This window comes from Sparus aurata, chromosome 13 (assembly GCF_900880675.1).
Source record: "Sparus aurata chromosome 13, fSpaAur1.1, whole genome shotgun sequence".
Taxonomy (NCBI): domain Eukaryota; kingdom Metazoa; phylum Chordata; class Actinopteri; order Spariformes; family Sparidae; genus Sparus; species Sparus aurata.
The window spans coordinates 28,581,558-28,599,226 of NC_044199.1; the positions used below are offsets into that span (position 1 = coordinate 28,581,558).

General features: G+C 43.1%; 1 protein-coding gene across 9 annotated transcripts in view; it reads left to right on the forward strand.

Annotated features, from left to right (window-relative positions):
• rapgef6 (Rap guanine nucleotide exchange factor (GEF) 6) overlaps positions 1-17,109 on the forward strand; it is a 161,602-nt gene extending 144,493 nt beyond the window's left edge. For 7 of the 9 annotated variants that reach the window (XM_030438059.1, XM_030438061.1, XM_030438060.1 and 4 more), the window contains 9 exons: positions 1,035-1,058; positions 3,196-3,416; positions 4,430-4,603; positions 4,833-4,979; positions 5,239-5,358; positions 6,872-7,133; positions 10,237-10,790; positions 11,707-12,060; positions 12,862-17,109. In XM_030438059.1, the coding sequence (XP_030293919.1) occupies positions 1,035-1,058; positions 3,196-3,416; positions 4,430-4,603; positions 4,833-4,979; positions 5,239-5,358; positions 6,872-7,133; positions 10,237-10,790; positions 11,707-12,060; positions 12,862-12,884 (1,879 nt within the window). In that variant the 3' untranslated portion in view covers positions 12,885-17,109. The remainder of the gene's footprint in view (positions 1-1,034; positions 1,059-3,195; positions 3,417-4,429; positions 4,604-4,832; positions 4,980-5,238; positions 5,359-6,871; positions 7,134-10,236; positions 10,791-11,706; positions 12,061-12,861) is intronic. The other 2 variants (XM_030438065.1, XM_030438062.1) reach the window with 2 other exon arrangements.
• The last annotated feature ends 560 nt before the right edge of the window (positions 17,110-17,669 follow it).

Below are 17,669 nucleotides of genomic sequence, written 5' to 3' on the forward strand. Positions count from 1 at the left end.
CAATTTTTGCTTTTACGTGATGCTGTCGGGGCCAGTTTCACAGATACTGGTAGCTCAAAACCCCAGTGTTGAGCTTTTATCAGATACTTAGCTGTTTCACAGAAGTGTCACCCACAAAACTTCTCTCTAAGAAAGCCTGGAGATCTTCAGTGGCTGCTGTCATAAAAAAATCTTTTTAGATATTTTTCAGAGGAAATACATTAAGGTGAGAGACCTTGTGGTGGATTTTGTGTCTCAAAAATCATCACAGAACCAAATTAACAGTACATTTCTGTAGTGGGACAGTCTCCAATCACTTTACTGTGAAAAATTATCCCCTCCCTTCAATTATGTGCATCTTTGAAACTGACTCTTCCTATTGCCCAGCAGCTAGACTGTCACTTACAGAAAGAGGCATGATTGTAGCGAGGTTAGATTACAGTTTTTCCTACAGAAGACTGCAAATGTGAGCAAAAAGGGAAGCACCACACACCCTACCTCCACCTTCCAACCTGGATCCTTCACCCACAGGATCAGGCGCATGCTCGAGGTCTGGTTCAATCAACTCCCATTCACGTCCTGTCCTGTTCATGCCTCTGGTTTGTTCGATTGCATTCCTCTGCTTGAATGTAACGGCACAAGGACACAAGGCATTGATCATCGACTGGAAGTGATGTAGAATTGATGCCGACCTGCAGTGTGTAGCTTGTATCACTCAGTTTGTCTGTCACTGCTGCAGTGCATGACTGCCCCCTGTAGACACTCACCTCATACTACAAGATGTCAGAGAGGACTTTTACTTCAGACTTGTTTCAGCATCATATCACACATGACACAGGTTTTTCCAAAAGGTGTCACAACGGCCGCGATGCACAAGGCCACACCAACTCGCACTCTTCAGGTTGATATGGGGAGATGTCATATGTCTGGTGTCGTCCCATCTCCAGTCATTTCTTGTTTGTCTGTTGTGGCATGACCTCAGCATAGTCTTGTCCACCCCGACCCCTGAACTTGTCTTAAAGTCACGCTTCAATCTTCACGCCTCTTGCTTGCAGGAAGAAGAGGTGGAAGAGTTTAGGGTAAGTTTGTCCTGGTACTGGTTTCATCCTGTTTCAGTGTGGACCAACAAAACTTCAATCCACCCTGCATCCCCCCCCCCCCCCCCCCCACCCCACCTCCACCAGCACCATCAGCTCTGCATGCCCCCCGCCCCACCTTACTTTATCTGAGTGTACATGTGTCTCTGCCTGTGCTCGTGTGTGATTAACCCTTCCATTTGCAGTGCCCATTCACCTGAACCATACTGAAGTCCATCATTGACCCATTAACTGTTTGCCCCGTTCATAAGATTGTTTGTTTGAGTCAAACAGTAACTTAGAATAGGTATTGATTGTTTTGATAAAACGTTTTTTAAAACATTCACATAGAAATAGGTAGTTATTAAAGAAGATTGACTGAAACCTTTGTTTTATCACATTAACTGGAAGTAAAAGTTCAAATTTATGGTCATTCATCGAAATACAAGTATGCAGTGGAATGAAATGTCATTCTTATAAAAAAATAAATTAAGAAGTAAATATATCAGGGACAGGCTGCAAAAATTAAATTGAAATGCAAGTTAAACGGTCGCAATTTAAGGTCGTGAGAGAGTGATGTCCTTACCCTTCCAGTTTCAACCATGAGACCTTCTTTTGGAAAAATATGTATGTATGTTAATGGCGAGGGACAATTCATTTCTGAAGTGTAGCATGAATTGCACATGTTTTTCCAATTTAAAACACAATTTTGTAAGTTGAGTTGGTGGTCAAGATATAACGCAAAAGAAATAAGAACTCCATCATCTTTGAAAATGTACATCAACAGTGCCAACATGGACATCACCTTGATGCAGTGTGCTCATGTTGACAGCTGCAGTAATAGCTCTCCTGGATCTGACTAACTTGCCGAGTGCAAACGTGCAGTGCTGACTCTACAAGGTTTCACTGAGTGTTAAACGAGAAGACATAACACTCACGACTTTTGGTTGCGTAGTCATTCTATTTACGTGTCTTCACAGTGCTATACTTCATTGTCCATACGAAAGCCCAAAACGGCAACTTTCTTGAGCGGCAAAATGATTTTCAAACTGACGAGCATCATATGTGTAATTCATGCAGCAATTCAACAAGATCAAAAAGGATTCTTCTCTCACCACCAACTCCTTACATATTGTGACATAAAATCACCTGGACGTCCCCCTGTAAGGCGAGGGACTTCGCCTCTCTTTATGGTAGCTGTGGAAGAGCTTTTGATCGTATCACATGATCTACGTCAGCAGATTAAGTTTACCCAGAAGTCATGGGATTGTTAAAGTTTCCTTATTTTCTGAGCACTGGGGACCTCTCGTCTACAGCAGCTCAAAATCTGAGGTTCAAAGTTACTTTTGACCTTGGAATCACTTGTGGAAATATAAATGAAAAGCAACTTACTGGACTTTGATTTTTTTCTTTTGAGCCAACATTGTCAAGACAGTTTGAGTGTCTACACCCCCCGTAGCATCTGACTAACGAAATCTGCTGCCGATCAAAATGATTTGATATGATCCAAAATCTTCAGAACAGCAACTAAAAACCCGGCATGACAAACAGCCCAGGAGAAACATGAACAGATACTATTTGACTCATGTTTGGTGTGTGTTCATATCTGCATCCTAAAGCCATAATATTCCCCATATCGAATCTTGTGCATCTTCTGTTTCCTTAACCCTTTTTGCCTCCGTCTGACAGAATGTTCTGCTGTTCTGTACTGTGATAGCATGGCACACGAGCGACAGCTGCCTCCCTCCGAGTTGCATGGTCCCGTTTTTTTAAAATGCTATGCTCTGACACAAAGGCAGATGTGCAGATTTGATAGTAGAAGAGGTGTTTGATAAGAAAGTAGCCGTGCCCGATTTGTTGGTGATTGGACTGATTGTTGTGTACCGTTCTTTCCTTCCCTCTTTCAATCTGCCTTTTGTTTTCTGTCTTTATGCTTTCATGTGCATTTCCTCTTTTCCTGTCTTCTTTGTTTATCTCTGTCTATTCTCTACGGCCTCATCTTTCTCAATCCTTCATCTGGGGTCACCCATCACCTCTTTATATTCCCTTCACACGCCATTGTCCATCTTTTACTCTGTTTACTTCACCCCACTCCTTCCTCCCTCCCTCCCTCTGCCTCCCCCTGTCATCTCCTCGCCAGGTCTTTGAGCCAGGGCAGCACCAACTCCAACATGTTGGACGTGCAGGGCGGCGCCCACAAGAAACGAGTGCGTCGCAGCTCGCTTCTCAACGCCAAGAAGCTGTACGAAGACGCTCAGATGGCCAGAAAGGTGAAGCAGTACCTGTCTAACCTGACGGTGGAGACGGACGAGGAGAAACACCAGATAATGTCGCTGCAGTGCGAGCCGTCCTACAGCACCTGTGAGTGGCACAGAAACTGACTTCTTATCTGATTGTTCAGACTGTAGCGTGCAGAGGTTACATTTGTATTATTGGCTTGCACTGCCACCTAGTGTTACAAGTGTACATGGAAGGAACAGGAATAAATTAATCAAGTCTGTAGAGGTTCTATTTTTTCATATTGTTGTATCATAACTTAAGCACGACCAAGAATTCCTTTTTTTCGGTTTATTTGAATTGTATCAGTGCATATTTGGTTTACTACAGCTGACAATATTATTTTGTGGCCATTATATGAATCCAACACGTTGTCTTACTATTAATGAGACGGTGCTAAGGCATGTCAGTGTGCTACAGTGATACTTTCATCAGTTTGTAATGTGAAAATCTTGTGTTTTAACACTGCAAGGCTGTCTCTGCTCTTGAAAGTCTTGAAACATACTGACATGTGACTTTTCAAAAGCTTTCTTTATTCTTAAATGCAAGCAAATGACGCAAGAAACACACGGAAACATGATGAAATTATAATATAGACTCACATAAAAAGAGTTGAGAAACTAAATGAGTAAGAAAATCATTGAGACAAAGGTGCTGGAAATCATTGAAAGCACTTAAATTTCAGTGTAATGTTTTAAAGGTTAAAAAGTGCTTGAAACTGTAACGGCATTGTATTAAAAACAAAGTTATGTCGTATTTGCTGAGCCAGGTGCCTGAAAAACATGTTAAATTATTACAAAAAATCTAGTGCAGGTAGGTCTTGGGAGGTTTACAGGTTGCATGAAGTGCATGAGAAGATGTCTGAAAACACCTTTTCCCCATTTCGGTATACATCTGATGAAACTGTCCTTTAGTGTATCACAGTAATATTTGTAATATATAAAACTATGAATCCCTCTGAGACAAGTGTTTGCAAGCTACTATCATACCTCACACTGAGTAACTGAACCGAACTTTTGCTAAATGGTAGAAGTTTTTGAAGTAATGTAGTTTTTCTTTATATATCTTTCGTCTTCTTCTCCCTCCTGTGGTTGTAGTGTCGAAGAACTTGAGCGAGAGGCGATCCACCAAGTCGGACATGTCTCCGGTGTCTCTGCGGTCGGCCCTGCCCTCGGGGAAAACGCAAAATAGGGTGTCACAAGTCCTTCAGGTCCAGGTCCCGCTGAACCCTCTCCGAAAGAAGAGCACTGCCAAGGACATTGGCACATCCAGTAAGTACATCTGAGTGTCACCGTTGGACTCATTTGTGTGGAGTTATACTGAATTTCTTTATAGTTTATGGTATTCAGAATTTAATTTTAATCACCTAATCATCTCTGTCCTTCTGTTCACCGGTGGAAGAAAATGTACATTTCGCTGTTTTGCATTGCTGCAGGTGTTAAACGGACTCCCAGGATAATTTACCTTTCTGTGAACCTTTTTTTTCCCTCCCTCCTCCAGACTCCAACTCTCCCCAGGTGGTAAAGAAGCCTCCAGTGAGCTCATCAGAGGACTGGAATGCCAAGAGACCATCTGATGACACCGTCTCCACCATCTCCTCCCTTCACTCCAGCCCCACGGTGTCGCCGCAGGGCTCCCCGCGCAAAGGTGTGCTACAGAAACAGAAAATGCTTTTAACCCTTCAAGCTTTTGTCCAAAGAAAAGTCACACTAGAAGAGAAGGCTAAGATAACAAACAGTCAGTCAGGGGTGAAGTCAATCTGCCACACTTTTTCCTTCCTTGTAAACTTCTGCAAAATATCTCATACGTCCCATTGTTGGAGTTACCCTTAAATCTTCATCCTCCGTTTACTAGTTGAATGAAAATGCCCTTATCTTGATCTCTGGCTCTCCTTCCCTCTTTTCAGTGGGAGGCGTGGCCAAGTCCCAGAACTCCAGCCAGATGAACCTGTCGGGATCTTCGTCGTCGCTGACCAGCGACGCCAGCACAAAGGCCGGCACCATCAGCCTGCGCAGCTACGGCATAGGTGGGGCCCTCCTCCACAAGAGGATTCTACTGATGACCAGGCAGAACAGCCGAGAGAGAAGCAGGGAGAGAGAGAATCGGATGGCGGAGGAAAGACAGGAGATAGAGGAGATGATGCGGGAGGAGACAGGAGCAGTTGAGAGGAGAGGGAGATCCAGGCAGCAGAGCAACCACGGTGCACAGGGAGATTCAGGGCTAATGCTACAGAGGGTGAGAGCAGGGAGGACAGGCTCACATGGGGTAAATCCCACTGGGTTTCCTCCCGGTATACCAGGGTTGGGACCCATGGGTTTATCCCCCCTCTCCCAGCCCCTGCTAATGAGCCCCAAACCCCAAGAGTCCCCCATCAGGACGAGGCTGATGTCACCGTTCAGGATACTGAGGGAAAGGAGTCAGTCCAGTGAAAGGCCGATGGCAGTCAAAGCACATCTGATCAGTGGGGAGGGAACAACGGAGGTTGAGCCCTCCTCACCTCAGGATGAGAGACAAGGACAGGCAGAGCAGAGAGCCAGGAGGTCGGTCAGCCCCAACCCCTTCCTCTGGCTGTGCAGGGACAGACACACCAGGAGAAAGACAGTCTGACAGAGAGAGAGAACTGAGTCATCCATTCTTTTGCTGAGTAAAAACAGCAAATTGGGGAAAAATTGAGCTGTTAATGATTACATTTTGAATAGCATGTTAGAGAGATGTCGCTACATTTCATTTTGGAGGCACGAAAATCAAGTGTTATTGAGAGAAAAGAGTCTTGTATGCACCAGGGGTCACAGAAAGGTGATGTGAGAGGAAGTCTTCACTGTGAAGAAATGGATCCTGTTTGCTGCAGCGACGACAAATAGAAGATCATTTCAGTTTGTTCTCTGCGGTCTTCCCAGCATTTCTTTCCTCTTGGGAATAATGCTGTGAATCCCTCAGTGTTGCAACGTCGCAGAAAACAGCAGAAAGCACTTCTAACTTGACTCTTTAACTCTAAAAATTGGTCACTATGAAACATTCTTCTTCTGAGATTCGATTTTCAAAGACAATTTCATGAGATCCTTTTTTCTGTTGGCAAGTGCAGGTTCTGTGGCGTGCTGTGTTCTGTTGCCATGTTCAGTCAGAAATCATTAGGTTCATCAAATTTTGTTTATGAAGTTTAAACTCTGTCATTTTGACACAATTCAGAGCCTCTGTTCACATTTTAGAAGTGGTAACAACTTCACAGCCTCACAGTTGCTGAAACTATTTGCTGTACTGTGTAAGCATTGATGGTAGGTACTACACCTGACATGAGGACTGTGATGAGTGTTATGGATTCTGTCTGGATTGACAGTATTATTTTTATGTCATTGCTATTAAAAAAGGGACAGAAACCTCCGACAGATCGTCTCCTCATATTCTCAACTAAACTTGGCTCCAACCCTTTCACCTTTCATCCCTCTTCCTTTTTGCTTTTCCTTCATTATTCAAATCAAGTATTTTACTTTGACTCCAAATGTGAATATCCTCATCACTGCTCTCTGCTGTCCTCTGTCCAGGTTACACCCTTCTTCCAGCCGGTAAAGCAGACAACCTGTCGGACTCAAGTCACAGCGAGATCTCCTCCCGCTCCAGCATCTGCTCAGTCGACTCTGTGCCGGCTCCCGGGCTTGAGGACAGGTGTAACAGCAGCACCAGGACCTGCACTAATACTGCTGCTAGCGCTGCTACAACTACTACCACAACACCTGTTGCGGTTGCTGAGAGCACAGCGGCAACACATGCACACTCGAACGCCGATTACAACCAGCCCAGCACAAGGTAAATGAACTTCAGCTCAGTTTTTGTGATCTTTCTGGTTGAGATAATCCTTGTAGGCTGAAAGGAGAGCATGATATAGAGATATGCGCTTCGGAAATCACTGACCAGCCCGGCAAAATTAAATCAAAGCACCCAACCTCCCCCCAAGAGAAATACATTTTGGCTGACACTGGAGCTACATGACTCACTCAAGATGGAGATTTATTTACATCTTTTAAACAGGGTCCTTATTAGCTCATATCATACCCCTACCTCCCAACAAATGGTATGAGAGCACATGCTAGCCATGATTCCAGCTACTCGCACACACACACTTAAAGCGAAACCCTCGCCAAAAAGCAACCGAGGCTTTATTTGGGATTGAATATGAGTCAAACCTTCGTGTAAAAGCATAATTACGACGAAAGAGGCACCTTTAAGATTTACCGTAGTTTCGGTTTTGGGCACGTTCGCTAGGGTCTCTACTCATGAACAAGAGAATTGAGAACATTGTTTGTGTACAGAGAGTTTATGAAAAAGAAGGTTTTTGAACTACTCACGTTAGCTGCTGCATCTCCTGCGCGTCGCCGTCATGCCAGACAAAAAGTGTCGATCCCTGAGTGCGACCTGACAGGCACGCTTGAGGAGCGGTTCATCATTACTCTCCTGCCTGTCAGGTCGCACTCGGGGATCGATACTTTTTGCCTGCCATGACGGCGACGCGCAGGAGATGCAGCAGCTAACGTGAGTAGTTCAAAAACCTTCTTTTTCATAAACTCTCTGTACACAAACAATGTTCTCAAGCAAAGTTTCATGTTGTGTCGAGCCTTCTTAGTGTTCTAAAAATAGCGATTTTGATGCTAGCGTGTTGTGCCCCTAGCTCTCCCGTTCAAAATTAGCGTACCCAAAACCGAAACTACAGTAAATCTTAAATGTGCCTCTTTCGTCCTAATTATGCTTTCACACGAAGGTTTGACTCATATTCAATCCCAAATAAAGCCTCGGTAGCTTTTTGGCGAGAGTTTCGCTTTAAATGTAGGGTAAGCAAATACTGATGACTTGGAAATGACACTCAACAATCGCTCATCCCACCTTTCAAGGAAAGTGAAAAGGGTAAATATTTATACAAATAGATGTTACAGTGAAACTCCCCTTCATGTTTGGCAAGTTTTCTTTAGTTATTATGCACATCAGGCCATCTTAACACAGTTGCGCTAATTTACTTAACTTTCCAGAGCAGAAGTCTGAACTTAAAGGATTACCTACATGTGTATTTTGTATGTTTTTCTTTCCACTAGTCTGTAAGAAGACGTGTTATGTAAGCAAAATAAGTTAATCAATACATGAAAAAACTACGTCTATCAGAGACCTTCGTCATGGCCGACACCAGTAAAAAGTCACGACACGAACACGGTCCACCAGCTTGAGTCGCTCTTCCATTTCCCCCCAGCTGGACTCCAATTATGTCCTTTCCTCGTTAAATCTCGGAGAACAGGAAGTCGTAAAACACAGCAGATTTTTATAAGCATCCCACATTTACTGCCCTCCTCTTTCCTCCTCTCTCCTCCTCCTCACCATTAACAACATATCTGTTTTCACGCAGGCGGCTTTTTAATCTGCCCGAGTAAACATCACACCTTTTTTATTGTCTGCTCTTTGTTTATAGTCCCTGCATCATCAGGCCACTCTGTCTCACAAAGTGGAGCCTATAAAATATCACAGGACGCAATAATCTGTCTGCTTTGTCTGATATTATATCACCTCGTCTTATAACGCCGACCTGTTTTTATGAAATCCGTCTCGGTTTCATTGAGCGGCTTGTTTGTCTAGTAAAACCTCGACAGTGAATCAAGCTGAAAAGCAGCTGAGGAAGAAAACACTTTTTATAGTTTTATTTTTAAAAAGCCAGACGAAGTGATCTGTCATGCAGGAAACGCTGTCAGATGTTTGTTTGGGGGATTTTTGCGAACAGACGAGGCATAACTTTAAATATAAACCTTAATGGCTGAGCAATCACGGTAATCGTATTTCACAGGTGAAACTACAAGAAAATGTGAAAAAGGTTCTTTGTTGACTTTTTAGTTGGAAGTTGAGGATTGTGCCGAGGCAACACAGATCACCTGTGTAACACTGAACTTTATCCTGTTCACATTTGTCTTCGCTTTAGATGTTGTGACTCTCTGACCCACATGTCCTTCAGCCAGCAGCTTTTTATAGTTACTGAACCTCCCTCCTTTGCCCTTTCGGTCGCTTCCTTTCAGTACGACTTACCCCCACCTTCACCAACACTCAAGAGTTTTCTCCTCTGTTGTGCTGCAAACTTTTCATCGTCCCTCTCTCTTTTCATGTACGGCCCCTCTACTTCTCATCAAGCCTTTCTTATTGAGTATTAGTATGCTGGTTGGTAATCTTACCCTGGCTTTTGATCATATTTGAGTTATGACATCTTTCAGATGTTACTTAGTTCCATGTTTACATCCACGTCTAGTGACTCTGTGTTATTTTTTGGGGGGAATGCAGCTCTGAATTCCCCAAAAATCTCTGCACATCTGAATGTGTGACTGGTGCCATCGGAGGGCAGTTCGGCTCGAATGAAACATGAATAAACAAAACTCATCTTGCTGCTGGTATATTTATTATAGCTGCATGTATAGAGATAATATACGTTACTTATCTTTACATGGCAACTAGACCACAAACATTTGGCCAGTTGGTGAATGATCTGGGTAATTGGGTTGAGTGAGAATTATTCTCAGGAAATCTATAAAGCATTATATTATCTCAGTCTTCAGATAGTGTGGGGGATTTGTGTTAAAAATATGCATATAGATGGTTCATTCTTTGACTTGTGGATTTCTGGTGTTATACGGAAGTTGTTCTTGTGTTCTACTACATGATGATGAACATAATGACAATGTAAGATTTGGATATTTGACAGTTATCTCCCTTATATACCGTATATTACTTTTGGTGGTGAGATTTTGAGAAGGGTGCCCGACTAATTTATCATCACTGACGAAAAGCCCACCAAACTCCAGATGCAAACTCACTCTTTGTTTTTTGTTTATTCATAGGGGACAATATACATATTAACCTATTAAGATTTTTGTATCTCACTCTACAGTAATTCCTCGTCGTCAGCTCGAGGATACGTAACGCGAGCCTCCACCTTCACCTCCTCCACCTCAACAGAGGAGCTGACCCCGGACCACACCTCCCTGGACTCTGTGGCCGACAGCGGCCGGGGCAGCTGGACCTCTTGCTCCTCCAACTCCCACGACTCCTTCCAGAGCCTCCCCATCTCCTCCTGCCGGCCCTGGGACCACGGCATCCACGGGCATCCGCTCTCCCTCCCGCACACGAACCTGGGCGGCTTCAAGCACACGCAGCTGGCCGGGGCGATAGCGGAGGTCGAGGCTGCCACTCAGGCGTGGGCGAACGAGGACGCCGTTGCTGCCAAGCAGCACTCCAGAAACTCCAGCTCGGATCTGTCCACTCAGTCTCGGCAGAGCTGGGCGTCGTCCAGCTCGCTTTCGGACACCTACGAGGGGAATTACGGGACGATAAAGCGGCGAAACACCTCGGAGAACCCCTCCTCACCAACCAACGAGGAAGGAGGGCAAAGCACAGACCCCGTCTACAAAACGGTGACGTCAAGCACAGAGAAGGGCCTGATAGGTGAGGGGTCAGGAGTTTGATTCCCTAGTGAACACAGTGTGACAGTGGTCAGCTCTGTCGCGAGGGTTGTGTGGTTGTTACAGTAGGAAATAGCCTTTCCCTTCCCACAGTAAATTAAGTTTAGTCTGTTTTAGGTGAATTACTGCAGCTTTCTTTCATGGGCTAGTTTACAGCTGGCAAATGCTGCACTCTGGCTTCTTTTCAATCTTTGGCCAAGATTCCAAACGGATCTCATTTTTGTCGCTGTTGGCTCTCCATACAACAGGAGTTAACGAAAACATCCTCATCAGCCAGAGTGTAGATTTGTCTTTGGGATCCTCCGCTGTAGTTTCAGGGTAAACATGTTAGTATCATGAGGATAACAAAGATGGCGTTATGGCCACTGCTGACACAGTTAGTCTATTAAGCTATTCGTAGATCAACAGAAAATGAACTGACAAACATTCTGATAATCGATCAATCGTAAAGTCGATCATTCTTTGCTTCCAGTTTCTCAAGAATCTTTAGGTTTTGGACTGTTAGTCGAACAAAACAAGCTATCTGAAGTCGTCACCCTCCTCTCAAGAGGAATTCTGATGGGCACTATTTTCATAACCAAACGATTGATCGATTAATCTGCTCAATATCAGACTTATTCTATGATGAGAGTAGTCGTTGGTCTTCAGTAGCTCTAGTTCTGCCTGTATGTTTTGCAGCCATCCATCTCATTGGTTGATATTTTTTCCTTTAAGTTTCACCTCGTTTTTCAGTGCATGTATGGATGTTTATTGAGTTTGTGAAACACCACATTTATTTAATTTTTCCATTACTTTCTTTTTGTTTCTCCCCTCCCTGCACACTCCCCACACACCTCCCTCCACTCCTCATCCCTCACCCCCTCCATCCCTCCTTTCTTTTGATGTCCACCTCCATCCAGTGTACTGTATCACTTCCCCCGCCAAGGATGAGCGTTACCGTGCTCCTCCTCCCACCCCTCCAGGCTACCAAGGTCTGGCTCTGGGGGATTTGGGCCTCACAGATGGAGTAGTAGGTGCCCCAGGAGGTCTCCCCCCGAGGCCTCCTCACCTCAGACCTCCAGACTACAGCGTGGCCCTGCAGAGGAGCAAACTCCTGCAGAGCCCCGGAGCGGCGGGTGGTCTGGCCGAGGCGCGGAGGCTGGCTGCTAACCATCACCTCCACCACCCGGAGGCCCGGACGGCTGGCTCCACGCAGGGCCACTCCAGACCACCCAGCATCTGCCTCCCAGCACAGCTGGCTGACAGTGAGGATGGTATGTCCCAGGAGATTCCAGCTAACTGTCAGTTACAGCGGTCATATTTCTCACAGCAGAAAGCGACAGCAAAACAAAACAGGGCCAGCATATCACCAAAGTAACTAGAAACTGCCACTAACTGTATTCTGGTTATACATCCTTGACTGTAGATACTGTTAGCTCAGTTAGCCATGCAGCTAAGGACTACCAGGGGAGTGTTTTCAGGCTTAGCTGGTTAGCATGCTAACTCCAGTAGATATATCTCTGCAACACAGTACAGTACAGTACAATCTTTGAGATAATCTCAGAACTGTCGTTTCTTCACATTCTGTTGATGATTTAGGTGATTTACGCTGATTTACTTCCTTTTTTTTTGGAATTGGAAATTGCTTTGAACATGTCAATGTCAACTTTTGATTTAAACAACACAGTTAGTATTATTCCACCATATCTCATATGTTATATTAAGGTCTTAAAAAGAGACAAGAAAAGGTTTGAGAAATTTAAAAGAACATCTCTTAGAAGGTGTTATCTCTATTTCTATTTTGATGCATTTTCTCTTGGTGCAATAGATGCTTTGGGCATTATAAGTTCAATGGTACATGCCTTTTAAATTTTATTAATTATATTGTAAGGAATTATTGTTATATCGTGTTATATCATGTGATGGAATGATCAATTTTTCCTGCCCTCTCTGGCTTTTGGTTGATATGATGGTATTACTTCCCATTCTGTGTGGTATTAGAAACATTAAGAAATCTGAAATTGAAATTGTGAACAAAACACTGTCCTCACACTGTCCTCTCTCCTTTGTTCCAGATGAACAAGTGTCGGCGGTGTAGAGACGGAGACGTCACACACCTTCATGCATACACACACACACACACATGTTCTCACACATGGACCACGTTGTGTTGATAAGGCTTTGGACTGATCTAGCCAGCCTGCAGTCATCACGTATAAGAGCACATTCTCCTTCAAAGCGCCCCCTCCCACCCACGACCCTGTGTGACATCACCACGGACCACGATGCACCTGCGGACGAGAGCAGTGGGTCATGCGACCTCTCTCTCTACCCTCCCGGGACTTCTTGTAAAATCATCTCTTTTTCACAAAACAAAGAAGAAAGATTTTAGATACTTTTTAAAACTCTTGAACAGAGCAGAAGAAGGCGGTGTGATGGAGTCACATCGCAGCGGACGGACACAAATAACAGAAGGAACGAGTGACTGTCAGTGTCTCGTGAGAAGATGTCGGCCTCCTTGGAAACAGACCACCACGTACCTCCATTTAGCGCTCCAAGCTCTCTTGTCTGAACTTTGTTTTTCGCAGTTTGAACGTGTCGTACAGTGATTTGTTTTTGTTTATTCTTCTCTTCGTTTGCATCTCTGAGCTTTGCGATGTTTTTATTATGTGAGAACAGCGAGGAGGAGCAGACAAAGGGACGGGAACTTGTAGTATTATGAGGAACGTTGGCTCGCGGGGGATTGTTCTCTGTTTTGTTTGCTCAAAAGGAGATGAATGTAGATAAATGAGAGGGTTTCCTTCTGGGCCCAGGGACCGATGATGTACATTTACATGAATAACATCAGTTCCCACACAAACAAGCCAAATGCACACAAAAAAACAGTAACAAAACCAACTTTGTGAATCCCAACACTCACATTTTTGACTGTTTTCCAGCGGACACATAGAGCCCCTCTAACTCCTCTTTCTAAAAGAGAAGTTAAACTCCTGAAGTAACAGAGAGGTTGTTGTGTTTACCACTTATTGGACTTTATTGAGCTTTATAGAAGGAAGAAGAAAAGGACAAACAGCACCTCTCAGGCAATTCTTTGTCTCCGTGTCGCGCCCCCCGCCACCCCAGCCACCTCTCTTATTGCTCGTTCAGTCTCGACGCGAGGTACTTTAGCGGCATGCTGCCTCCTGGATGTTCTATAAAATCTGTATTATAACTCGTTTTTAATGAGCTGAAGAACAAATGCCTCGCTGCTTCCCGTAGAGTGCAAACACGCGCCGTGATTCTGTTGCAGCAGCTATAATAAAACGATGAATTAGCACTGTGTGGCCACACGACGTGCATGCAAATACACGCACGCACGCACCGAAAAAAGCTTAGCTGGTGTGCATTAAGACAAAGGACAGTGTTTACACGGACGCTTACACGTTTTGTTTACAGTGTTTTATTAGACTAGTCGTCTATTGAATTACAAGCTGAGATGTTGGAGTATAATTCTGCAGGTTCATTTGACCTTGTAAATTTGTTTATAGTGCAGCAGGAATATGAGATGCAGCGTAAAAAACTTTGACTATGTGCTCACAGTGTACCTCTCACATCGGCTTCTGATTATTTAAAAAGAAAAAAAAAAAGAAGAAAAGAAAACAAGCAACAAAACAAGTCAGCAGACGATGTAACGTAACGCTCCGGCTCGCATCTCCATTCCCCGTTCATAGAACATTTTGTAGAATATTTAAAGGATTTGCTTGAAAACGTGTTTATTTGTATGGAAAACCGAAGCGGATTTGTACATTCTGAGTCCCGTTTTTTTTTTTTTTTGGAAACTAGTTTTGAATTGTGTTTATCTGCAGTGCAGCAGGGGTATATAACTGGAATTCTTCTGCTTTTCTGTCTCGCGCTCTGTGACGCTTCTTATTGTTTTTTGCCACACGAAGACTTGAAATGATTGATGCTAATATATACATGGCATATATATGAATTTATACATATATATTTTTGTTGTTTCTTTGCCATAAATTAATGTATAGACGAGAGAAGAGAGTCCTCTATAAAGGCTATTTTTGAATATTTTGTTATAAGAAATAATCCGAGGTTGTGATCGCCCTGTCACTGTCCGCGGGCAGGAGTCTTTTAAGGAATTAGTTCTTGACTTGTTTTTTTGTTTTTTTTTCCTCCTCCCCTCACACTCTGTTGTTGGTGCCATTTCTGCTCTGTCTTTAGTTATAATTGCTGCTGTGTTTTGGGATATGAGTGTGCGCGTGCGATTGTGTGTGTTGTGGAATTATATCAGCGAGGTTTGGGATCGACATTTGAAAAAAACAATAATCCCATTCTGATGCCGTCTGAGCTTACACCACATAAGAACGGCTCAGAAAAAAATGTCGATAAAAAAAAAAGAAAAAAGAAAACCCTCTTAGTCCGCGGCTCTGATCGCTGCTGCCTGCAGGGAGGTGGCACACGGATAGTTCATTCATTCACAGACTGGATGATTGAAAGAAGATGTTTGATGCCCCTAATGTGCCACGTTATGTCTTCCTGTCCTTTCTCCCAGCAGGACTTAAAAGGAACAGTTCCCCCCAAAAAGGAAAATTTAGTCATTATCTTCTCCGCCTCATGTCGACTGAAAGTCCTAAACAGGCAATGAAAACATTTCTGGAGCTTCACAACAAAACAACTTCTCCTCAACAGCTGAACAAGCTTTTAAAATGGAAAAACACGACAAAATAAATTGTGCCTTTTTTGTATAATTCAAGTGTTTTTGAAACCACGAGATCTTGAATTGGTTTGAAAAGAGATTTCGGCTTTAAGAAAGGGTATAAATAATTAACATTCAGTTCAAATTTGGATCCAGAGACTTCGACTGGCAGAGCTGAATGGAGCCATTTTATTTATTTATTACATTTTTATAGGATCCAACAATGGACCATACAAAGGAGTTTTTATTATTAATATTATTTTTCTGGTAATTTAATTGTTTTCCTGAGGGCTTTAAGAGGCTGAAACTCATGACAACTTTGCACATACTTCACACATGGCGGAAATGTAAAAGTATTGTATGGGTTTCAGCCTGTGGTGGGTGATAAGTGTAAGTGCCCTCCTGGATCTCCTCATGGTTGATCCGTCCGCCTCTGGTTTCAGCTGGCTAGCGCTCCCAAAAATGCCCCATGGACTTACTTTTACCTAAATATCTGAAATTCTTGACACATGCTTCACACCTAGACCTACAGGAAAAGTCTCTTGTGCCCATCACCCTAACCCCAAATCAAGTCCTCACCTACCTCAGCCGTTTTGGAGAACGCTGCAACGCTGTTTTTTGCTGTGAAGCTCCAGAAATGTTTTGCGGACCACAAAAGTCACCTGACTTTCCATCAGCATGAGACTGAGAAGATAATGAGTGAAATTTGTATTTTCTGGTGAACTTTTTTTTATTGAACTACACACCTTCCTCCTCACTGTGACATCACCCTCGTCCCTTTTCTCCCTTTTTAAAACGGAGTCAGAAACTGACAATTCCTCTCTTCTTTTTTTTTTTGCACAACTGAATTCATTCAGATTCTAAACAGTAAATCAGTATTAATCTTCTGCACGACGATGTAGAAAATAAGGCGGCGATCAGCTGTTAGATGGAGAGCTGAACAGTTTTTGGGAATTCATTCTCGACACAGAGTTTTTGTTTTATCCCTCACGTGAGCTCAACAAGCACTCCAAGACACGAAGCTACATTTTTCTGTTTTCTTTTTAGTTTGCTTCTTTTTAACTCCTCCTCTTCTCCGACTCTGCGTACAGTCGGTATGTTTTCACGGAGGGTCTGGCAGCGAGCAGCTCTGGGCACTGCGGACACGACATGTCAGTGTTTTTAAAAACAGGAGAGGTTAAACGTCACCTCTCCCCCAGCTTGATGAAGATATCAAGCTGACTGTAATTTAGCGCCCCCCCTCCTCCTCCTCGTGTCCTGCCATGTTACCTGGAATGCAATAAGAGAGATGTGAATGTGTTTTATGTAGACATCTTTTGGCATTACAGCAGAAATGCACAACAATAAGCTTAAATGTGGTGAGTGTGCTGCACAATCTGTACAAAGAGGTATTAACTCGGTCTGTGGCTTACAGTTTTGCTTTCGTCTCACACTTCTCATAGCTGTTGTAACTTATGTCTTTTAGAAAGACAACATGATTTTGCTCGTACGCTTTTTATGTATTTTTTACGAGTGATTGTAAATAGTTGTTATATTTTTGTTTAAGAGAATGTTTAAAAAGGAAAAAAATACCTTTTATTTCTCCAAGTCTACTGATATGAATTTGGACAATGAATAAAATGTAAAGCAGGAACGATTCTGTGTCTTTATTCATGTTTGACTTTTTGTTGCCAACAGTTCTCTTCGAAATCAAACCAAGAGCTATTCGGAATTACTTTTCTTCCATCTTTTCCAATTTTTCTCACAAATATTTTGTTGATATAAGATACTTTTGCTTCTTCTGCCTATGAAATAAATCCTTTGGCCCACACTGAAATATTTCAACAGCCACTGAAGGGGTTGCCATTTTCTTTATTTAATTTTTTACAGATGTTCATGGTTCCCAGAGGATTCATCTAACTGACTGATGAGCTTCTGACTTTTGAGGAAATGATATTAAACTGCATTTGTTAGGTATATGTTTGCCTTTGTAACAACTAGAGGTACAGAAATTGTTCACTACAATAATCAAAACAAGAAGTTATTATTCCAGTCACTGAGCACCAAAACAGTAGAGGGAAAAATTGATTTTTTAAGTTATTGTTCAGAGAAGCCTTTATTGTGACAAAAGTGGGGGAAATAACTGAATTTGGGCATGTTCTTTGAAAAAAAAAAAAAGTGTTTTGTCAGTAATTGACTATTGAATTATAAGTA